Source organism: Zeugodacus cucurbitae, chromosome 3 (genome assembly GCF_028554725.1).
Source record: "Zeugodacus cucurbitae isolate PBARC_wt_2022May chromosome 3, idZeuCucr1.2, whole genome shotgun sequence".
Taxonomy (NCBI): Eukaryota; Metazoa; Arthropoda; class Insecta; order Diptera; family Tephritidae; genus Zeugodacus; species Zeugodacus cucurbitae.
The window spans coordinates 72243878-72266170 of NC_071668.1; the positions used below are offsets into that span (position 1 = coordinate 72243878).

At 39.9% G+C, this 22293-nt stretch overlaps 3 protein-coding genes and 2 long non-coding RNA genes across 14 annotated transcripts; all 5 read right to left on the reverse strand.

Annotated features, from left to right (window-relative positions):
* Positions 1-63: 63 nt before the first annotated feature.
* Cyp6t1 (probable cytochrome P450 6t1) lies at positions 64-2988 on the reverse strand. Of its 2 annotated transcripts, none has more exons than XM_029044032.2 (4): positions 2855-2988; positions 2330-2797; positions 1477-2271; positions 64-1422 (listed from the first exon to the last, which is right to left on the reverse strand). In XM_029044032.2, the coding sequence occupies exons 2-4, from the start codon at positions 2789-2791 to the stop codon at positions 1138-1140; spliced, it is 1542 nt and encodes a 513-aa protein (XP_028899865.2). In that variant the 5' UTR covers positions 2792-2797; positions 2855-2988; the 3' UTR covers positions 64-1137. The 2 variants fall into 2 exon arrangements, with proteins under 2 accessions (XP_028899865.2, XP_011191886.2); XM_011193584.3 differs by having other exon boundaries at positions 2330-2793; positions 2855-2939.
* An 887-nt stretch (positions 2989-3875) lies between these two features.
* On the reverse strand, positions 3876-6043 carry LOC105218164 (uncharacterized). Its single transcript, XR_852048.3, has 2 exons — positions 4412-6043; positions 3876-4351 (listed from the first exon to the last, which is right to left on the reverse strand). It is a non-coding gene; the product is annotated as an uncharacterized LOC105218164 (long non-coding RNA).
* A 77-nt stretch (positions 6044-6120) lies between these two features.
* Positions 6121-11025, reverse strand: LOC105218162 (uncharacterized). Of its 3 annotated transcripts, XR_008470373.1 has the most exons (7): positions 10867-11025; positions 9361-10801; positions 8951-9291; positions 8790-8873; positions 7557-8731; positions 6663-7495; positions 6121-6588 (listed from the first exon to the last, which is right to left on the reverse strand). XR_008470373.1 is itself a non-coding variant. In XM_011193581.3 (5 exons), the coding sequence occupies exons 3-5, from the start codon at positions 8822-8824 to the stop codon at positions 8247-8249; spliced, it is 453 nt and encodes a 150-aa protein (XP_011191883.1). In that variant the 5' UTR covers positions 8825-8873; positions 8951-9291; positions 9361-9520; the 3' UTR covers positions 8211-8246. The 3 variants fall into 3 exon arrangements, 2 of the variants coding, with proteins under 2 accessions (XP_011191883.1, XP_011191884.1); XM_011193581.3 differs by lacking the exons at positions 6121-6588; positions 6663-7495; positions 10867-11025 and having other exon boundaries at positions 8211-8574; positions 8642-8731; positions 9361-9520; XM_011193582.3 differs by lacking the exons at positions 6121-6588; positions 6663-7495; positions 10867-11025 and having other exon boundaries at positions 8211-8574; positions 8642-8731; positions 9357-9514.
* Positions 11026-11558: 533 nt separating this feature from the next.
* LOC105218160 (uncharacterized) lies at positions 11559-12614 on the reverse strand. 2 transcript variants are annotated; one of them, XR_008470374.1, is made up of 3 exons: positions 12363-12377; positions 11969-12251; positions 11559-11911 (listed from the first exon to the last, which is right to left on the reverse strand). It is a non-coding gene; the product is annotated as an uncharacterized LOC105218160 (long non-coding RNA). The 2 variants fall into 2 exon arrangements; XR_852046.3 differs by having other exon boundaries at positions 11969-12614.
* Positions 12615-15587: 2973 nt separating this feature from the next.
* On the reverse strand, positions 15588-22018 carry LOC105218157 (keratin-associated protein 5-3). Of its 6 annotated transcripts, XR_852041.3 has the most exons (5): positions 21862-22018; positions 21654-21784; positions 19537-20017; positions 18730-19145; positions 18230-18660 (listed from the first exon to the last, which is right to left on the reverse strand). XR_852041.3 is itself a non-coding variant. In XM_029044034.2 (4 exons), exons 2-4 carry the CDS (start codon positions 21759-21761, stop codon positions 15663-15665), a joined length of 1101 nt encoding a protein of 366 aa, XP_028899867.1. In that variant the 5' UTR covers positions 21762-21784; positions 21862-22018; the 3' UTR covers positions 15588-15662. The 6 variants fall into 6 exon arrangements, 4 of the variants coding, with proteins under 4 accessions (XP_028899867.1, XP_011191881.1, XP_011191880.1 ...); XM_029044034.2 differs by lacking the exons at positions 18230-18660; positions 18730-19145; positions 19537-20017 and adding exons at positions 15588-16109; positions 20857-21402; XR_852042.3 differs by lacking the exons at positions 21654-21784; positions 21862-22018 and adding an exon at positions 20249-20474.
* Between the last annotated feature and the right edge of the window lie 275 nt (positions 22019-22293).

A 22293-nucleotide genomic window follows, 5' to 3' on the forward strand; every position in this document is an offset into this window, starting at 1 on the left:
TCCCTAAATGAAATGTGATTTGATACACACTTTAAAAATATAGATTTTAAAAAATAGCAGTCAGCTTATGTGGGTTTTTATTAATCGATGATTGCTCTTTCTCTCATAGATAGATTGTAGAATTACTGATCTAAGTTGTCTTTGTCTTCGATCTACTTAGACTTGATTACTTTATGTTCTGTTTATGCCATGGATTTAGATAGTAAGATGAATGGTATTGAGGTTATGTTGAGTCTGGTTGCCCTTTCGAAGTCAAAAATGCTCTCCAAAAGAAAGTAAAAATTAGGTATTTCAAATTCAGAATTTCAGAATTTTCAAACCTAGCTAGCTAGGAAGCTTTTATGGAACTGGATTAGATTCCACAACGGTTGTTATTAAAATGGTCGTTTCAATGGTGTGAAGACAGTATAATTTGAATTGTAATGCTATATAAAAGAGATAAAATCATGAGTGTACTGAGTTGGATCCATTTTTTTCAATAATATCAAAATTCGACCGTTGGGATATGTCATATGAGAATATAAATCAAGAATAACACTGGTCGACACAAAAAATGCATCAAAGATCAGACAATGATATTCTTATAGGATTTTCATCGCTGAACACGAATATTACCTCCAAAAGTGCCCATCACGTCGAGGTTTTGAGCAAAATGGACTCAAAGTCTCAAAAAACCCAGGAAAGTCGATTCATTCCTTGAACATACAATCGAAGTTATTTCCGGATTGAAAATCAGGTTTACTTTGTCTTTCTATATTGAAAGCATCATCTGAGTATTTATGACGGTCCTTAATCTCAACCGAACTTCAGCATATTTGAAATCCATCAAATTGATGAAGTCACATCAGATACCTTGCCTCCAAGGGAGTTTAGTCGAGACCAAAAGACTTGTTTTTGTAAATTTATTGAAAAGGTCAAGAAAAGGGCCCTATGCTCGAAAAATCTGGATCGGTTGTATGAACCTAGGTCACCTCATATCGCTCTTCTAAGAAATTATAATTTGGCAACATATTAGGTTTTTCATATAAACCAATTGAACTTGGGATTTCTATCCAAAGTAGATTTATAAGTGTTAAACAGGGTTTGTCTTCAATAACAAATAATTAATATTTCCTCGGAAGAACATATTTATTTCCATCAATAAATTTTATCCTGCACAAAACGCAAGTAAGTGCCACCCTCTGCTGCCAAAACAAAGGTTTTAGCATCAAGTTTCATCTCAGGCAAAGTGAGCGAGCAAGTCTCCACACGGAAATTCTTCAAGATATGTACAAGTCCCGTTTTAACTTCCAACAAACCAAGTAAACTGCCAATACAACCGCGTGGACCGGCACCAAATGGCAAATAACTCATAGGTGTGTGCAGCTTGCGGTTTTCAGTTGAGAAGCGCTCCGGATCGAACTCGAGTGGTTTAGGCCAGAACTACAAGGAAGTGTAAGATAAAATAAATGTTTAAAGTAAAGCAGACAAACGCACCCGTGCATCACGATGCAAACCGAGCACCGATATATAAACGGGCATACCCTGTGGTATGCGATAACCGCCGCTCGGTTGCTGTAAACAGTAACCCTGCTCAGCGGTGCAGCGTCGATCGAGAAATGAAGTGGGTGGATATAAACGCAGCACCTCATCGACAACCATGCGCATATATGGCAGTTCATTACAAATGGCGTCGTGGTCCAGCGCGCCACCACTTTTCAGCAATGCCACACGCAACTCTGCGCGCAGACGCTGTTGCAACTCTGCATGTTTAGCTAGCTCATAGAGCGCGAACGTGATTGTTGAAGAGGACGTGTCGAAGCCTGCTAGTAGCAGGAAAGCCGCTTGTGCAACAAAGAAATCAGGTTGCTGCAACACGCTGTCTTTAGCGCCATTGGCGGCTTGACGCTTTAATGTTATAAATATGTCGATAAGATCATTACGTTGGTTACCACTACGCAGGCGTTCCGCAATGGCATACTCAATGGAGGCGCGCATAAATTTCTCATATTCCGTTGAGTAGAGATGTGTGCGTACCAGTTTGACTTTCTCCGGCACAAAGAACATGGTGAAGAGATGTAGTATACGCTTGAGACGCGGCTCATTCACTTCGATGCACATGCGTCGGAATTCCGCTTGCGGATTCGCCAAACTATTAGCTTCGATGCCGAACGCAAGCGAGGCTATGACGTCGGTGGTGAAGAGCGCACACAACTCCTTAACCTCAATGATCACCGAGTGCTCAGTGTCAAAGTTCAAAGCGTTCATATGCGTCTCCAGCTTGTAGCCAACCTTTAACGGAAAAGCAGTTAGTTTTATAAAACCTTTAAAGGAGCTTGAACCAATCAACCTCTTGTAGCAGCAGATACATTTGCTTAACTTTGCCATGAGCAAACAGCGGCGAGAATATATTATGAATCTCCTTCCATATTTCGTATTGCGCGAAGAATAAGTTCAGTGAGCCCATCGCATCACCCACTGGATCGCTGCGTTCGAAGCGGCTCGCAAATGCGCTGAAATCGCTCACCAACACACGTTTGATCAGCGCGGGCTCACGCAGCAGCAGCGCGTGATTATGCAGCACATGTATGCCCACGTAGTCTTGACCGCTGGCGGCTTCATGCTTGTAGAGCTGCTCAAATTGCTCGCCGAAGCAGCAACGATAACGCAGTAGATCGAAGACATTACCCACAATCAGTGTGGATGGTATGTGCGGCTGGCGGCGTCTTTCCCAATAGCGAAAGTGCTGGTGTAACCAACAGTAAATGGCTGCCAAGAGACTGAGGCTAAGCGCTAGAAAGACGCTGAACATGACTGGCTAACAAAGTATTTATTAACTTGTCTATAATTTGTAATGGAAAACAGTTATAAATACCTAGATATCTGCTTGTAAACTGCACTACTTGATTTGCACTTTGCGACTACGCGCTTTGGTCTACTTGTCTGTCTAATCAATTGCAATTTCAATTTAGATTTGATTGCATTTTAAAGCTGATAAGCCCAGCAGGAGAGCTTTTGGCACTGTAGCTTTTCACTAAAATATCTATTTGTTCTTATGTCGGAGCTTAGTTTTATAATACCGTTTGCTATAATAAGCTCATATTTGAAAGCTCAACTTACTTAAAGCTTTACAAAGTGCACCTTTACATGTGGATAGAGTTTAATTTCGGTGGTGGCTTGAGCTAATTCATAATAGAACCCATTTCAGTCGAAGAAAGTCTTTGTTTGACGTCGAACTCTACTAAAAACCTTTGGTAAAGCTGGAACCGATTTTACTGCGAATTTGTTCTAAAGAGCTCAGACCAAAACAAAAATCAGCTTTGGAATCTTACGAGGGATGTGCGTTGGGTTAGACCATATTTTTATTGATGACTACTTCATAGGAGCCCAGGGTTATGCTTTAGGAATATGTATCTGGACAGAGAGTTTCGGGAAGGAATTGATTATGATTTAGAGATCTGGACAGGTTGGTTGTGATGTCTGATAAGTAGAAATTATATTGGAATCCTTTGAAGCCGCAGAAAGTCTTGGCTTTGAACTTTAGTAAATTCTTACGTAAAATTGGGCCCGATCTTAACCTCTGTTACAAACAGCTCAGACCTAGCGGTGAAGTCAACTTTGGAATCTAACCAGGGGTTTGTCACGGGTTAGATCATATTTCCACAATCCTGATTTAAGACTATGATGAAGAGTTTAATCACCCGATCGGAACAGAGTTTAACGGAAAAATTGTATCTGGAATATAGTCGACCGGTAACCGAACTTGAGCGGAATTCTAATCTAGATATCTTTGGACCTTCTCGAACTTTCCATGCTATTATGTGGCGGCTATTCGAAAGCTCGAAAGAAACCAAATTTTCACCCATTCCGAAAGAACAAAACACGAAACTCATCTCATTTTTTTTGATGTCAAAACGTGTGCATGTTTATTGGCCAATTTTCGTGTTTACAACACATTAACTTCACGAAGCACAATGTGTGTTTTCTCGTATTCGATTTTTATGTAACATTTATTATTGCGAAATTTCAAAACGTTCGGTGTTTGCAGCACACATTGCCGGCAACAACAATGGACGCACTAGACGCATATGGCTGGCAAACACACTTTCTATAACTCGTGTACACGTCGATGGTTATCACCCGAAATAGAAACATCCCGTGGGTCGGCATATATTTGATTCACCACAGGGTTTACGACAATCAAGACATGAGCCATACGATCCACTCGGTCCACACGGTACGCATGGGTTGCAGGGACCACATGGGCCGCAAGGGCCACACGGTCCGCATGGTCTGCATGGCCCACAACAGGGCGAGCAGCAGGAGTATGGACTGCAGCAGGGATAGCACATCTTCGCACGATTTCTTAAAGCTGTTGTAAAATTGTTTCATAAATATTTGAAAATCAATAAACAGCATTTTTTCTACTTACAACTTAGTTTAGAAATTCCAGCGAAACAAAAAGTTACAAACGAAAAATTTTTTGCGGCCTTTCTTTCTGACGAAAATTTTGATATGATTGGAAAATGTGATTTTCAAGTGAAACTTATTTCAATGTATTGCTTGTTGTTTATTGTTATAGTGATTTAGTGAAGCAAGTATAATGTGTCCTAGTTGATAGATCCTCGATATGATAAATCGATGAAATCGGACCTTACTAAATCCTAAACAAAATGAATTCCTAGAAGTAATATATTAAATACTAATTTGTTGCCACACGTAGGACCTTAATTCAGTCGAACGATGCGAATAATGAGATAGAAAGAGATAAGGCGAAAGGCGTTGACGTTGACGTTGACGTGAGATGAGCTGTTACAAGATTAAATGTTATGAAAATATATCAGATTAGTAGACCGGAGAACAGTTGTTACTTTGGACTGAGTAGGCAATTGAACAGTAAAGTCCTCTCTCGACGAACCAAAATCAAGCTCTACAAGTCGCTTATCATTCCCGTCCTGCTTTACGGTGCAGAAGCTTGGACGATGTCAACATCCGATGAGACGACACTAGGAGTTTTCGAGAGGAAAATTTTGCGCAAGATTTATGGTCCTCAGAACATTGGCTACGGCGAATACCGCAGACAATGGAACGATGAGCTGTACGAGTTATACGACGACATTGACATAGTTCAGCGAATAAAAAGACAGCGGCTACAATGGCTAGGTCATGTTGTCCGAATGGACGAAAACACTCCAGCCCTGAAAGTGTTCGATGCAGTACCCGCCGGAGGAAGCCGAGGAAGAGGAAGGCCTCCACTCCGTTGGAGGGACCAGGTGGAGAGCGACCTGGTTACACTTGGGATCTCCAACTGGCGCCGAACTGCGAAGGAGAGAGACAGGTGGCGCACTATCGTCGATTCGGCTATAACCGGCTAAACGGTTGCAACGCCAATCACATACATACATACAGTAAACTGGAGATAGGATCTAGACAGGATGGTTATGGGACCTGTTAAGATGAGATAGAACGAGATGTTTTGACATCGATGATATGTATAAATTTAGACAGGATGGTCAGTTGAGATGAGAAGTTTTGACATAGATGATATAGGTTGCCAAGATGGTTATGGAATCAGTTGAAATGAGATAGGATTTGATGACTTAGATGATATAGAATAAATTTAGGCAGTATAGTTATGGGGTCAGTTGAGATGAGATAAGATGACATGTTTTAACATAGTAGTTATAGATGGTTATTGGATAAGTTGACATGTGATAGGATGAGAAGTTTTGACATACATAGATGATATAGAATAAATTGATACAGAACAGTTATGGGATCAGCTGAGATGAGATAGGATGAGAAGTTTTGACATATATGATATAGAATGCCAAGATGGTTACGGGATCAGTTGAGTTGAGATATAGATGATATAGAATAAATGAAGACGGCATGAAATCAAATAGAATCATAAGAAATCAGACGTCTCAACTTGAAATGTAAAAAAAAGAGATTAACCGGAGACCTGAAACAAGGAAATACTCCATGAAAATCGGATATGTTAATAAAACAATATGCAGAGAAGCGGCTTCTGTCGAAATTATACAAAACCTTCGAATAACAAAACAATCAACATAGATTTTCTGCAAAGTAATCACAAAGTTACCAACAAAGACTTTCTTCGAAATAAAATTCAGCATATTTATGTTTTTGAGAATTTTGCACACTTTATTTACAAAATCTCAAAAATTTAAAAAACATTTTGTATGAAAATATTTTTGTTATTTTTTGTTATTTTTTTTAGATTTTTATGCCTTTCACCTTCCAATTCACATGTTCTTAACGAAATACACTTGCCATTTCAATTCACCCAATTCATTGCCCAAATCGATGCTTTGCTTTTTCATTAATCTCACCGACTAGTTATGAGTGCGTGTGTGCATCGGGTAACTCTCGTTTAACAACATCTACGGCCATAACACGAAGAGCCGCATGGCGAACAACAACTGCCACATGGCTGACACGAACCCCACGGCGCACCACACGGCGTGCAAGGACCTATGGCTCCGCATGGTCCTATATAACCCCATGGACCGAAGGGACCATAAGGACCACAAGGAGTCGGTCGATAGCACCAGCAAGGGCACTGCATTAGGCGATTGCTGAAGTCTACAATAAAAAATAAAAAAAATTGTAATTATATTTCGAATGTCAAAGTCGATTTTGTCTAGCGAATTACTCACGTTTTTAGTTAGCGCAGAAATTTTTAACAAATAAAAATCCTCCGTGCCAATGAGGTGTTGTTTACTTTCGGAATTTTCAAAATTTTATGAATTTAAAATGCTCATCTTTGACAATTAATCCACTTATGCAGTGTTTTTTATTTTTCAATCAACCTTTGTAAGGTGCACTTTTTTATTCTCATATATCTTCATACAAAATATCAAATGAACAAAACGACATATGGCAATTGCAGACGCATTCTTTTTGAAATCTATTATGAAATTGCTTGATCCACTTGTTGTCCAACGATCGCCATCTTTTTTCAGCGCTTGTTGCATTTGAAATTCAATTTCCAACTCAAGTTTCTCTCTATTTCTCCTGTATCATACCTCAACAACCCCGCTGTACATACAGTCCAAAGTTTTGTACACCACCGACACCCAGTATGCGCGTTATCTTAGTACTTCGGCTTCAGATACCGACATGGGTTTGGGCATTTTGAACACGGGCAGCCGAACGCGCAGCAGCGCGGATATGGACTACAGCAAGGTCCACACGTACCACAAGGGCCGCATGGACCGCGCGTTATACAAGGACCGCAAGGGCTACAGCAGGGACCACAAGGACCGCATGGGCCGCAACGCGACGGTCCGCAACAAGATCCACAAGGGCCGCAGGGACCACATGGTCCGCAAGGGCTGCATGGACCACATGGTCCACAGGGTTGGCATGGTCCGCCTGGTCGACAAGGTCCACACGGACCGCAGGGGCCACAAGGGCCAGTCGGGCAACCATAGGAGCCGCAGCAACCGCAACAGGGAAAAGACATTTTGAGTAGTTTTGTCCAAGTAGGCTGTTGGCGTAATGTGTAAATTAGTACTTAGTTGCTGGTATTTTTACAGCTGTTTTCATACCTGTTAGTTTGAAGATGATAATCGAAAATATCGTGTAATTTTGTTGTTTACTAAAAGCCGAAAAGTTTTTGAATGATTTGAGTGATTTTTTCTACAAAACACAAATACAAATAAAATATTTCTCATTGAGCACTTGGGATTAAAATTAGAACAAGTGGTCACTGCTCTTAATCCAGCATTTAAGGGAGAACTTTCTAATGGTGAGAGGTGGAGTCCCAAAGAAGAGAACTCATCTCCATAATCACTCTCATTCTCAAAAATTAACCGTTTTCTGGTTATTTTCTGACCCTAGTCTCTATAGCCGCTTTTGGGCACGGAGCTTAGAGTAATATTTGAAACGAGTTTGATAGAACAACAAAGGGTTCAGAGAGACCGAGGATAGAGTAAGTTTTATATTTTTATGAACTCACCAGACGTTCGAGCTTTGGGTTTGGACAACTTGGAAAGTTAATAGTCATAATATTGAATATTGGTTTGCAAGTTTGCTGGCCGTGTAAGAAAGTACATTTCTTAGCGAATATTCTCGAAATGCTGCGAAAAGCAATATACTCATGTTTCCAAACATACATCTCATACAAAAAAAACGGTAAATCCGCTCTAACATAATTGAAATCTCCAACCCAATTAGTCCCAACATAAAAAAACTACATAGAATTCTTCCTGTATGGCTGAGGTACGAGTTTTATTTGTTCAAGCAGGATTATTATAAACCAACTTAAAATCGTTAACAATCTTTTGTAAACCGTTCCGGAGTGGACAGCGCGGTAGACAGCTCGTCATTAGCATTGGATTTCTTTGCGGGCGTGGTGGAGGCTTCGGCTTAACCCTATTTCGATCATCAAAGCGAACAGCAGATGTAAGATGTGGCCTATAGAATCTGGCGGGATCCATACGCACTGCATCGGCTAATTCACTAGATAATAGAAAATGTACTTTCCACTTGCACATAAGCGTTGGAAATCTCCTTGCTATAGATCTTGTAAAGCCCAGCGCTACTTTTGTACTATCATCTAGATGCCTACAATGACGAGTGTAAGCCCGTTGTTCGTGGAGATTAGTAAACCCTCATTTTAATTACATCATACTTAAGGGTTTTACTCGTATCCAAAACTCTAGATGGAATAATCATAAGTTTTGTTGGTTTTCGCAAATCCTCAGTGGAATCCTGTCGGAAGCTGTGTTGAAATCAAGATTTCAGTCACTTTTATTTATTTTAATTAAGAGCTTACGTACATTAAGGACTCCTTGGAATCGGTCGGCATAATCATCACTCTTGGTGGTGGTTCACTTTCCGGCGATATGATCACCTTCGCAGAGCTACATACATAAATAGAAAGGGAGAAAAAGAACAAAAATTAGAACACTAGTATAAGCCCAGCCGCAGCGACACCTACATTTTTGGTAGACTACATTCCGATTCCAATACTAAGAGTTTTGTTGGTTTTTGCTTTTCGATCTCGTATAATTTTTGTGACTGCCTCAGTCGCTTTGTTAGTCACGCCCAACGTTGTTGTTGTACCCAATTTGGATGCGATTCACGGCTAAACGACTGGCTCGGCCCGGTCCAGGCCGTTGGATCTGGTTTTGGATTTTGTGATGTGCGCGTACGGCTGCAAATACCATTAGGACAACATGTACTACAATAGCTATCCTGGCAAGAGGAAGTAGTAGAGCCATTTTTATTGTTTGAACAGCGATCGCACATCCTGGGTAGAGCGTTTTCCAAATGGAAGAGCTGGCGGAATAAATTACAGAACAATTTAAAATAAATCTAAATTTTTTCCAGCTTAATTTCCAAACCTACGATTTTTGAAAGACTACTTTTAAATTTTCAATGTTCTTGTTAGGCCAAAATATCAATGAATGATATGAAAAAAATTGTATTGACAACAAATTCTATGTAAACTGGGCATAAAAGAGGTCGAAGTAATACTTTGAGCGACAGTATTTCGACGAGACTTATGAAGTGGTCGTCTAACATTAACAAAGGGATAGAGATGCAGATTTCAGCATTGCGCTTTTATATTGTATTCATAACCAAAATTTCGGAACTAGACCACGACTTGCTGTTTCAATAGTTCTCTCATGGATTCACATTTGTTGGATGTTCTACTTTGGTTTCATGAGAGTGTTTGTGTTGAGATTTCCGAACATTCATTTCATTTGTCCCATTCTTTTGGACGTTGTAATCAGGAGACAGAGATTTGTAGCCTAAAATATATTCCGATTTAGGACCAAATATTTCGATAATAATATATAAAGGAGGTCTTCCTCTGTCGAATCACTAGTCAAGAAAAAGTCATCAAGGGGATCCATTATCGTTATTAATTGATGAGATCTCATACAGATTCCTTCATTTCCGTTCTATTATTCAGTTAGTACGGGATATAAATCTCTCTTTAGAAGTAATGCCGCTCGAAGCCATTTGTCGGTCCTAGCCATTATTGGGCTTAGTGTAGTTCTAGCAGCCATGTCTAGATTAGTTTTCAGTATTATATCAGTGGTCACTTGACTATGGATATGTCGGAGTCTACTTCTATTTGGACTTTTCTGTAGGAGTATCTAGCTTACAATTAAAAAAACTCTTTTGAGTGATAAATACTTTTACCAGCAACGTCGATAGACCCTTTAAGATACACATAGTTTCTTTCAAACTTTCGATACCCCCAATCTTACCCAATAAAATATCGATTTTGGGGTTTTGTACATTGCTATTGCAAGAATTTTATTACTGTAAACGAAACAATTGGTTACCATTTCTAATAAGACGCGTTGATTAATTTTTACATGCACTGTCTAACACAAAGGGCTTAAGCGTGCGTTCACTTGATGAATTCAGTATGTACAAAGATCCATGTACAACTGAAGACACACAACTCGACGTTTCGCTCAACATAAACGGTCTTTGGACAAATTTGTTTTTTTGCGCCAATACAACTAAAGCATGCGTGAAACTCCTTTAAATATTGCAATTCAACAGACTCCAACATTCAATCCATTTTAGAGGCAGCATGGATTTGGACAACAGTTGGAGCAGGGATCACATGGTGGTGGACAACAGCCTACTGGACATGGTGACGGACAGCAGGGCGGGTTCGGTGATGAATCCGGTATGCAAGGCGGTCCACAAAAACCATGCGCTCCACAAGCGGTAATCGGTCCATAAGGTCCTATGGGTCCGTATGGGCCACAAGGAGCAACGGAAAAACCGCAAGGTTCGCACATCTTCAGTTGTGTTGAGGCTGCTGTTGACAAAAAGGAAAGGGTAAGTCAAGAAATTAGTTATTGCTTATTTGTTAAACGCATTTACCTTTTTCAAAAGTATTTTAACGGACGAATTTTTTGTGTTTTATTTTTATTTGAACGAAAATTGTGTAATGAAAGTTGTTTTACTTTTTTATTTTGACAAATACAGCATATTTTTGCTAGTTTTATGTTGATGACTGCAAAGTGGATTTGTGGTACAGTGTATCTTGAAACCATTGGAGAAGCCTTTGTTATAGAATGCAAAGTAGTTTTGGAGCCTAATGGACCTTGAAACTATTGCAGAAGTTTATTTTTATAGAACGTGACACTTCCGATTCGCAAATTGCTCTATGTCATGTCAGATTCTTCAAAGCTGTTGTATATTACTCATTAAGATCGCTAAGTCCGCAATTTCAGGAGTACCAAGTTTCTGAAACCGAGCCAAGATTCTATTGTAGATCTTTGGTTAAGAAACTTGTGTTCAACCCGATATTCTTTGGTTCATGTAACCGCTTTAGGGTACTGTAATTCTAAACCCCGAGCTTAAAGTAATAAAATAACAATTTCAGAGTACTCAAGTTCTGTACTGGAGTTTATCAAAATCATCATCGGTCCATACAGTCTGGAAACTTTTCTGTAACTCCAAAGATATGACATTAGCAAACAATCTTACCAGGAGCAAAACTCAGTTTTTGAGCTTCGAACCCAACCTACCACTCAAGTTCCTGATAAGAGAAAAAAATTTTCCGTTCCACGTCCGGTTTTTGAGTAGATTTATTGGAAATACTGTGATTTCAATGTTTTTTTCCAAAATTTTACTTTATTTATTTTCACTTAAAACTTCTTAATCCAAAAGCATAGAATATATAATATTTGACTAAAATTATTTCTGACGACAAGCTCCATTGCAGACTTCTTAATATTGCTACTTAGCAGCAACACTTGGGTGGCGTATTATAGCAATGAGCCTTGCATGGGCATGGCCAGCGGCAGCAGAAGTCCGTGCATTTTAAGTATCTGCATGGACACACGCATGGCGAGCAGCAGCAAGGACTACAGCAAGGGCTACAACCAGAACACATTTTGTATGCGTTTATCTAGAAAGTGCCCTGAAAATATTAGAGCATTAGTGACTGAGCTTCATTGGTTTAGACGCTTGTACTTACTTTTTTAGCTTTTGAAAAAAGTATGGACTGAAAATTTCGTTTAGTTTGTTGAGCCAAATAGTTTTGTAATGAATTTTTTTTTTTGAATTTTGAAGGTTGAAGAGTCGAAAAAACTTTGATGGATATTACAGTGAATACATGTTGGCTGCAATAGGCTTGAGTGTGTCAGCTCATAAAAGCACTGAGGACCAGGTCCAACTCTGTCCTAGATCTGACCTTTTTATGTAAAAGTCACCGCTTTCCTTCACTTTTGTTTTCGATCCCACCATCTGCCACTTAGATGCTGAAAATTTGTAAAATGTGTTCAAGGAACCATCGCTGTTTTCGGTTTTATTACTTTTCTTCTTCGGGAGCAAATGCTGTTCACGACGCATTGCAACCTTCTATTACTTACTGACACTTAATTTTGTCGGTCTACAAATATCCTTTGAACTCTTGTTGGTACAAGATGATTGTTGATTCACATTCATTTCACATGGATTCTTTTTTGCCATTGGATTTAGTATAATCTAAAGTGTAGGATATGCTTGAAGATAGCGTGTTATTCCATAGATGCCGTCGCTAACTCTTGAAGGATAAACATGAAGTTTTCTATACGGCTAATTGAAGGCCCGAGAATCACTGTTTTAGCTCTTACAAGATTGCAGCCATTTCGGGAGCTCGGTTTATAACAAAATTTATCAAAGGGGTCTAGCTCAAAAAAAGGTCACAATGGGTGTGGGACCATTTATTCAACCTCCGAGCGGTTAGGTCAAAAATTGAGGACATAGAGCTCTCCACTTTGAACTAGGGCGTCCACTAAATAATGGTATTCGCTAGTCCCCACTGCCGAAGCTACTTACCACAACTATAAGACCGTACCGCCCTATGATAAAATACTTTTGGCAAAGTTTATTTTTCTTAAACTTGACCACAGCTATTTATGGAGGGTTATTCAATACCGAAGCAGCTCAGAAGATGATCGTGAATATGTTAGTAGATTTGACAGATTTAAAAGCCGACTCTTTAGGTGTTTCTCAAAAACATTAACCAGCCCCACATAGCTACCGGCTTTTAGTTTTGCATACAAACCCATATCGTACCTCAAGTTTAAATGAAAAATTTGCAATTTAATAAAAGTATTTTCACTTTTATTAAAAAGAAAAAAGAAAATTTTAACCAAAAAAATTGTATTTCTATATATTTCTATGGCTGCCTAGAATTTTTGTGGTCCGCTGTTATTTACGTTGTTCGATTACACTGATTTTCTTTGGGATCACAGTTCCATGTAACTGAAAATTCACCTATTTATTTGCCGTTTGACGCACTTTTGCCAATTCGCCGCTTTTAATTAGTAACTTTCTAGATCCCAGAAGCTGAATTGGGACTGAATGGTGAAAAGAAAGAAGTTTTAAACCGTTTCAAATATTTTTTGTTATGGCTGTTATACTTACAAAAGCGGCATAGAGACGTCTAGCAACGGCCACAGCAGGATCCACACGGGCCACAGGGGCCACAAGGTCCACAAGGACTGCAGCAGGATCCGCAAGGACCACAGCACGACCCACAGGGGCCACAGCACGGGCTATAACAGGGACTACAGCAAGAGCCATAACAGGGACCGCAGCACATCTTGATGTTGATTTAATTTCTGTAAGAAGCACAAAACAACAATTTATAACGACACATGATTGGTTACTACTGAATCAAAATACAAATCCGTTCAAAGTTTTTGAAAGGATATGCAAAATATTTTATATTGCAGGATGTACTAACTTTTGGTTTAAACGGAAATTTGGTAGTTGGTTTTTAGCCGAAATATTGTTTTGGAATGAGAATTTTTTCAATTTATTTTTGAAATTATTTTTCTCTGTTCAAATTTTTTGCCTGCATTACTTGATTTTCAATTTTAAATACAAGCAAAGTGTTTTGTGTAACAAGTGGCACATATTTTGAGTACAAATTTTGAAGGAGTTCCGAAGCAGAGATTAAGTTCTATGATGGGTAATATATGATATGGTATTGAATGATACTGAGAGAAAGGTGCTTGAAATGTAGGATTCCAGAATTGGAGCCGAAGCGTTTACCGGAAGGACTAAAATATATGTTTAAGTCCAAACTTGAAGGTATGAAACTAGTTAGTTAGTTAGTCCGGTCTAAAAGCAAGTTCAAAAAGCTGTAGAGAACCTAAAAATAATAATACCCTAGCAGCTGATACAAAACCGGCTGAGTTGCTATAAAATATGTGAAGATGATTTGTCAACAATACAAAAGGATTTGATTTGGTATAAGATCAGACGGATAACCTGAAGTCGGACATGTTTCGATTGGATTTAAGGATTACGGATAAACAAGGCCTAAACAAATTCCCTCTATGATTGACTAGAAGATTAATACATCTACGATATGCGCTATACTATCGACGGAGCTTTTGAAATATATATAGTAATTCGACCTTTGCGATAAGCGAGGTTTGTAATAGACTACGGACGATAAAGTTTCGAGGGCTGATGAACCATTAGAAGTCTGAAAGTTTAAACGTCTCCGTCGGCAGTATATGTGATACTCTTTGGTTTTATATCAGACTTATATGCAAGGGTTCTGATCTTTTAGCTGAGTTCGATAAAGAAGCTAATTCCTTTTCGACACCCTTTGAGTACATAGAACCAGAGAAAAACTACTATATTTTTTATTCAATGAAGAAGGAAACCATCATCTAGTACTTTATTAACATTTGCATTTTCAAGGAGTTTCGGATGCATCTTGTTAACTATACATATATACATACATATGTAGATGCATCGCTGTTGAAATGCGAACATAAAGGAAATGCAAAAACATATATTTTTTCTCGCAATTTTCATCGTCGCCAAAAGTTGTGACATCATCCATGCTTGAGTTCTGCTGCAAACGCTTTCGCTTCCTTTAGCACAGTGCTATATGCAGTTTACCTTTACATCATTGAAACCACAGTTTTATAGTGTAGTCGAAATATGGAATGTAGAAGGTTGAGGGGTGCTGTGAACGACCCAGTCAAAAGAGATTGGAAACACCAGGGTACGTCAAAGGAATGCTGTCGTGGAGACATACCGCCTTGCAATGCTTGTCTGTATCAATCTAAATGAAGGAAGGAGATCGTGAAAGCTGTGTATAAGGTGGATACTTACAGCATCAATACTTACGTAACACATCAGCACGAGATGCTAACATAGCCTTCGGCATAGGGAGTGATGGCACAAATCTTGTAATCCATTGCGTTTAACGCACAAGCATGTGCAGTGAATGCCACAGAGTATACCGCGTGGACGATCGCGCGTTGGTCCTAAAATTAGAGAGAGAGAGCAAAAATATTAACACATTTAACCGAGTAGAGGAAGTAGTTGGTCTCGCTATATGTAACCACCACCGTTTGGAAGTGCCACGTTGCGCGCAAAGCCGCTATCAAGGTGGGTTCCACGCAACCGGCCGAAATCCACCTTGACAGTTTTGCGCGCATCAAGGTAAACTCGCCATGATGAAACTCACCTTGATAATGGCTATAGTTAATCGTAATCTAAACTTTTAGATTATTTGGTTTCGCATACTTTCAATCAATTTAGAAAAGGTCCATTCTTCTCCAAAAAAAATTAAATAATAAAAATTTGAATTCTCAAAATCGAATTATTTGCAAACAAGACTAGAATATACATAGGCTTGTATATATGTATATATGTATTTAACACGACGGGCCACATGGATTGCACGGTGGGCACGGTCCACATGGTGCACACGGTACTTGTGGACCGCAAGGCCCGCATGGGCCACATTGTGTATTCCACGGTGTCGGCGCACATGGATAACATGTGCCGCACTCGGGCGCTTCGTATGGACATCCCGGCATGCAGGGACTACAGGCACCGCACGGTCCGCAAGGTCCACAGGGTCTACCACGACGTCCACGTGGACCACAAGGTCCACAACCTAGACAACATGGATCGCACGGCGGTGGTACAAACGGACCAGAAGGCATTGTCAAACCGCATGGTCCACAATTGGGTATACAGCATGGTCCGCAGGGTCCGCATGGATTGCACGGTCCACATGGCGAGCATGGGCTGCCACAGGGTCCACATGGGCCACATGGGCCGCAAGGGCCGCAGGGACCGCATGGTCCGCAAGGTCCGCAACAAGAATAGGGATCGCACATTTTGGTATGTTTGTTATTTTTTTCCGAATTTCTGCAAAGAGAAAATTGTTAACTCAAATGACTATCTCTTTGAATGCTGTGGTACAGCACGTCACTTACTTCAAAAAGATGCCTTAAGAGAGAAATGCACAGAAAATTTGGAGGTGTTTAGTTTGAAAATTTTGATCTGAATGAAAAAATATGAAAGTTGAAAATTTTTGATTAGAAGTTGCATGTTATACTGAAAGTGATTTATAACACAACAAGTATAAGAACATGAATAATATTTGCGAGGTTATGTAATATCGGTATCGCAAAGCTGTTGCAGAATGGATTCTTACTAAATAGATCACTAAGCGCTTGGAATTGAAGTTGGAAAAGGTCCTTGGTTTCATTACGGCGTACTCCGCACTACTACGGAAGTGTTTGGGTCCTCATTGGTCGACCAGTATCTAAAGATCTTGCGGACGAATTTCCTTGTAGTCACAGTTCGACCACTATCTAACTAGAATAGATATTACTGTTTCGAGTAATTCATTCGATTACTTACTCTCCCGTTATTATCTTCGTTGGAAACCCACCTACTGATGTTTTGATTATATTAAAAAAATGCTTCGGGCCTGTAAAATTTACCACCAGTCTTTCTGGCGGACTTGGACATACATTACTTTCGTCTGTCTATATTTGATCATAGAGAAGGTTGTGTTAATCTTACTTTAAGCTCTCAGTTTCTAAGTAACTGGTTAGTTTACTTCCCCAAATATTATAAAAGTAGTGCCATTTAATCATAGACAATATATTTGTATAAATACTAGGATAAAATTTATGTAATCAGTAGGGTTTCGATTATATTATTGTAGTACGGAAGTCATGGAGTCTCTCACATCAATTTGTGGATTTCATCTGCAGTTTAGTTGGCTTCATAGCGCACCGCATTAGAAACCATCTGCTTGACAACAAAATTATTTATTTATGTTCTAGTAGTTTGTAGGTCTCATTCAACTTACATTAGTATGAAGCGGGTACATTCAAACAGTTCCATAGTTGTGGGGAAGGTATGCAACATCTCAAAAATGCTCCACTACATCCAAATATAGGCGAATAAGTTAACGCATATGGTTTACCACAGCCAGCAGTACAAGTTTTGCAACCCGATTGAGCGCATGATGAGCTAAAAGTCATGCATTCCGTACTGGTTAGACATGGACCCAGACCACAGCCGATGCATGAAGGCCACGCAGGATAATTCGAATTGCACATGTTAAACTGGCTGTATTGGTTCTCTTTGATTTCAAAGAGAGACTTGCTATTTGGAGAACTTTTTAGTTAAATAATTTAGAGTTTAAACATTGAAATGTGTTTACCGAATGAAGATTTGATTAAAAATGTTTCAAATTTCTTATAAAATTTGGATTATGATTAAAGCGACTATGATCCGTTGATAGTATGACCTTTTAAAGTAGAAGTGAACGTTGAAATTTTACATGCAGAGTGCTTAGTAAAGACCTAAGATCTAATGTCGTGTAAAACCTGACCTCTTTCCGGGCAGCTTGACCTCCCCTCCTTTTGGTCTTACCTGACTTAACCAATATCCGACCAAATTAATGCTTCTACAATGTTTAAAAATTTTACAAGTAACTCTACTGTCATTTTCTACATTCCCTATAAAATGGCCGATGAAGCAGGCGGTTTTCAAGGTCAAAAATGTTGACCTAGAGGACTCTAATACTGGATTCTTTCCATTGGTTAAAGTTTACCACTAAAGACCTAAAAGATATATGCGAGATGAGAAAAGTTGTCTGAAGAATCCTGGTATGAATCTTTGCGCTTACTTAAGTTCATGATAAGGGAGAGAAAGGCACCGGTGTTTCGAAAAACCGAATAACGCTTACGTTTCATATAAGAACCGCCATATATAATCAATATACATGACTTCTTGCTGTACCATCAATAAGGAGAGTTCCAATCAAGTATCTCAAGAGCCGTCTTATCGGATATTATTGTTATAAGGAATAACCTATGTAGTTTGAGCGAATAATTCCTAGTTGCTTTTCCTAGAGCTGCAATACTTACCAGCAAATATGAGGCAACCGTGTGGAGCCGAGAATAAAACTGCATTTTATTAGAGTTTTAATAAAAATAGCCACTACCAAGCTTTTATTAAAAAGGAAAAACAAAAAATTTTCGAAAGTTTGTCAAAGTACTTATACGTGAAAAGGATGTCTCGCACTGAATTTAATGAAACTCCTCACTTTCTTTTTCTCTTGCTCTCTTTCGGTATTTTCTTCGTTTTACATCGTACTTTTCTCTCTTTGCGTACGCATTGTATATTAACGTGTTCTCATTGGAATCTTTCGTATTTGTGGAATTTTTCATATGTACATATATAATGGGACTGCAGCGTCCAAATCGTTTCCATTTCGATGCCTTCGCGAGTATTCGGATTAATCACACACAACAACAATAATGTATTGTTGTCATTATCCTTTATCAGTCGTAAAAGTAATCTGCCTTAGCTTCCGTCCTTAGAATAATATTTAAAAACCACCTGTGTTGGAGAAGAGAAAGAGAATAGAGAGAATACGTTAATATGCTGATATATACAACAACTACTTACAAAATGCTAAGAAAGTCGAGAAAGAGAGCAACAGTAAAAACGAGAGAGAAGAGCAACAATAGGTAGTGGTGTGGTGGTTATGTCGAACTTTGTGATTTTCATTAAAAAGTTAAATCAAATTTAAAGCGAACATCAATCAATTATCGTGTACACGTAGCTTCTTCACGAGACATTCTCACAGAGAAACGCTGCAGCGATCAACGGCTTCTCATAACGTGTACAACAATTTCGAGGTTTCACACTTTAAAGACTACGCGTTGAATTTGAAGATTTGTTGCTTTGAAGAGAGTACATGACTTTATTGCACGAGCCGATTTTGGAATAACATATATCGGAGATTGGTGCCATTGTATACTGATTTTCTGGCATAGAGCCATAGTTAAATCCAATTATACGTAAACCTGTCGGTAATTTGCCTTTAAAGAAGAAGAATGTGGAAAATAGTGGATTTAAAAGTAGGAACAACTGACAAGATCGGTTAAGAAATGTTGCGCGAGTTTCAATTAGGATTTTTGCAGTGGAAAAAATGTCGCGATTTCATTATTATCAAGAGCTGACTGAGATTATGAAATGCCGAATCTGACCATGATTATTAACTAACTATAAAGAGTAAGATAGAGCTTCAGAGCTGCTAGAGCACCAGAACCCCACACTGTTGGAGACAGAATATTAAAGAATACTGATATTTAAAAATAAAAAAAATTTTGTTGGATATATAAGAATTTCCTGAAAGACAAATCGGCAGTATACCCTTATACACACACGAAAAGTACTAAAAGTTTAAACAAGATGATCTCGAATACTTACATGGATATGTAGGCGGCGTATTATTACAATTCCACACACACGGATTTGGGACACCAGCTTCCACAATTGGTGGACAACAGCCTGGTGCCGGTGGACATGGTATTGGAGCTGGTGCACCACATGGTGGATTCGATGCACCACAACAAGCAGTATCACAACACGGAGAACATGACGGGCCACATGGACCACAAGGTCCACAAGGGCCACATGGGCCACACGGTGCACAACCACCACAGGCTCGCGCACATAACGCGGCGGTTTCCTTGCAACGCATTCTTTTATTATTCACACCCATTGTCATATTGGCATAGCGCAGTGGAAACGAGGCTGGACAGCAGTTTGGAACGGGGAAGCACATACATGCAGCTCGCCCCTGGCAAAGGGATCGCGGACATCTGTCTTGCAAGCCGTTTCTTTTGATACAGTCGCAGGTAGTGTACATAATTCCACAACGCAATTCGCGACTACGACACGCTCTAGGCTAAAATGTGTAAAGAGAAAGAAGAAAAGGAAAAAAGAAAGAAGGCAGTGTACGTGTGTGTGTGCGTGGGGGGAAGAGAAGAGAACAAATGATACTCATTAGACTGGTGGTGGTGAGCATACTGTTATCGTAACCTCGATCGGCGCAAACCGTATCAAGGTGGGTTTCACGATAATAGAATCCACCTTGATAGGTTTGCGCGCATCAAGGTAAATTCGACATGAAACTCACCTTGATAGTGGCTAGGTAAACGAAATTTTGATCCAAAATAAATAATCTCATATAGAACTGTATGTTTGAAGCTTGTATATATGATGTTGGTATGTGAACGAATCTCAAAAAGTTGCTGGTATCAAAATTAATTTTTCAAAAACATTCGTCTTAATACTACTAAAAGTTTGTTTGTGTTTTGCATTAATTGCTTTCTTTGGTCTGGTCTCAATGAGTCCACGGGAAACTTAGTGGCGTGTGCAAAACGCTTATGATCCGCAAGAGCCGTTCGCCGCCATTGTCGGACATGCGTATGCCGTTTCATCATCAGCCGCCTCGTATGGATCAGAAGCGCCTCCACCGCCGGGTGGACCAAAGCTGCCGGGAGGCATACCACAAGGTCCACACGGTGCACAATTTGGTACGAAGCAAGATGTACCGCAAGGTCCACAAGGTGCGCAAGGACCACATGGTCCGCATGGTCCACAAGGTCCACAAGGTCCGCAAGGGCTGCAAGGGCCGCCGCAAGGTCCACAGGGGCCGCAAGGACCACAAGGTCCGCGGCACGGCGAGCAAGGTCCACAAGGGCCGCAGGGACCCGACGGCTTGCATGGGAAACATCCGCTCGGTTCACATATGGGATATTGATTGGTTGAAAAGCATGGCAATGCACCGCAGGGTCCGCACGGTGAGCACGGTCCCATCGGGCATGGTGGACATGCTACGCTCGGCTTGTAATTAATCGGTCCGGTGGGATAGCAACAATATTCACGTGGCGGCGGTATATCAATTGTTTGCGGTTTCGGCTGGCATAATATCGCTTGGCATACTTCACGCGGCTCACATATACGTTTCGGATAGCAAACCACATAGGGATCGGGCACCATCGATGGATAGTAGATGACCCTTGGCTCACGGACCATCTGTGAGACCCACGTTAGTTTGGGTACTTTTATGACACGCGTTGTATCCACAACCTTGGGTATGGTTATTTGACGACAACGATTAACAACCATCGGTTCCGGCACTATCTTCTCATTGAAGACTACACGCTTGCGGCAGATAAGTCGTGGCGGTTGTTGTACTGTTATGCATTTCGGGCATGGCGGAGGTACGCGTGGCGCACACTGCGGTAGCGCATCCAAATGGGCGCCTGTATAGCATTTTGGCGAGCACTATATACGTTTTGAGGTTAAGTCGAAAGCCAGAATTTTTGGATACACCGAAGATAATTGTTGTTTGCCAAATTAGTCCAATATGGTGTTTTTTTATTAAGAAATTGTTGTTTCGCGTTATTTTGATGTTGGTTGGTTGTAGTGGAAGAGCAAAAAAAATGTGAAATTTCTGTTGGCTACACAATTTCGAGACAAAGGAAATGTGGAAAAGCGCATTGACGCCGTTTTTGTTGACAACGGCGTTGACTTACCTCAAATGGTGCACAGCATGGATCGCAGGGGCTACAGGGTCCGCACGGCCCACATGGGCCGCAAGGCGATGGACACGGTCCGCAGGGAGAGCAGCAAGGGTCGCACATTTTGAGACGTGTTTTTTAAATTTCTGCAAACGAGAGTGCATTGTTAGCGCTGCGCTATTGGTCACTCTAATTGGTGGTTATTGCAATTTAAAATACTTACTTTTTAACTTTTTAAAGAAAATAAGTTCACTTGAAATTTAGATACAGCTAAAAGGGCTGAAAATTTAGAAATGAATGAAAAATTTTTGATAGAATTTTTTTAAGTTTAATTCATTTTGCCATGTCTACGTGGGCTAAATTTATAGAGTGTTTTTAGTGTGAGGTGTTGGTTAGGAGGTCTAAAGGGTATTGGATTAATTGTGATGAGATCACCAAATACTCTGATTTTAATGGATATTGGACCAATTAGGAGTCGATTTTTTGCAGGAGTATAGTTCTATTGAGGTTCGGCTGTTGAAGGTGGCGACATTAGCGACTAATAGACTCGTGACTAGTGGTCCAAATGGCTCAAAATATTTTTGTAGATCAAAATATAGATCATGCCATTTTTCCTTTTATGAAAACTAAATTTCTGTCGGAAAAACGAAAGTTT

What these genes read in the sequence shown, in the direction of transcription:
- LOC105218157 (XM_029044034.2), bottom strand. Translation starts at nt 21,761, where the DNA reads ATGTGCGACCCTTGCTGCTCTCCCTGCGGACCGTGTCCATCGCCTTGC. An exon ending in CATGCTGTGCACCATTTGAG is followed by an intron (nt 21,403 to 21,653) that starts GTAAGTCAACGC and finishes AAACGTATATAG; the next exon opens with TGCTCGCCAAAATGCTATAC. An exon ending in ATCAATATCCCATATGTGAA is followed by an intron (nt 16,110 to 20,856) that starts CCGAGCGGATGT and finishes TATTCTTGTTGC; the next exon opens with GGACCTTGCGGACCATGCGG.
- LOC105218162 (XM_011193581.3), bottom strand. Translation starts at nt 8,824, where the DNA reads ATGATTATGCCGACCGATTCCAAGGAGTCCTTAAT. An exon ending in GATTCCAAGGAGTCCTTAAT is followed by an intron (nt 8,732 to 8,789) that starts GTACGTAAGCTC and finishes ATTTCAACACAG; the next exon opens with CTTCCGACAGGATTCCACTG. An exon ending in GATACGAGTAAAACCCTTAA is followed by an intron (nt 8,575 to 8,641) that starts GTATGATGTAAT and finishes TCGTCATTGTAG; the next exon opens with GCATCTAGATGATAGTACAA.
- Cyp6t1 (XM_029044032.2), bottom strand. Translation starts at nt 2,791, where the DNA reads ATGTTCAGCGTCTTTCTAGCGCTTAGCCTCAGTCTCTTGGCAGCCATT. An exon ending in TGTATCTGCTGCTACAAGAG is followed by an intron (nt 2,272 to 2,329) that starts GTTGATTGGTTC and finishes TTTCCGTTAAAG; the next exon opens with GTTGGCTACAAGCTGGAGAC. An exon ending in GTTTGCATCGTGATGCACGG is followed by an intron (nt 1,423 to 1,476) that starts GTGCGTTTGTCT and finishes ACTTCCTTGTAG; the next exon opens with TTCTGGCCTAAACCACTCGA.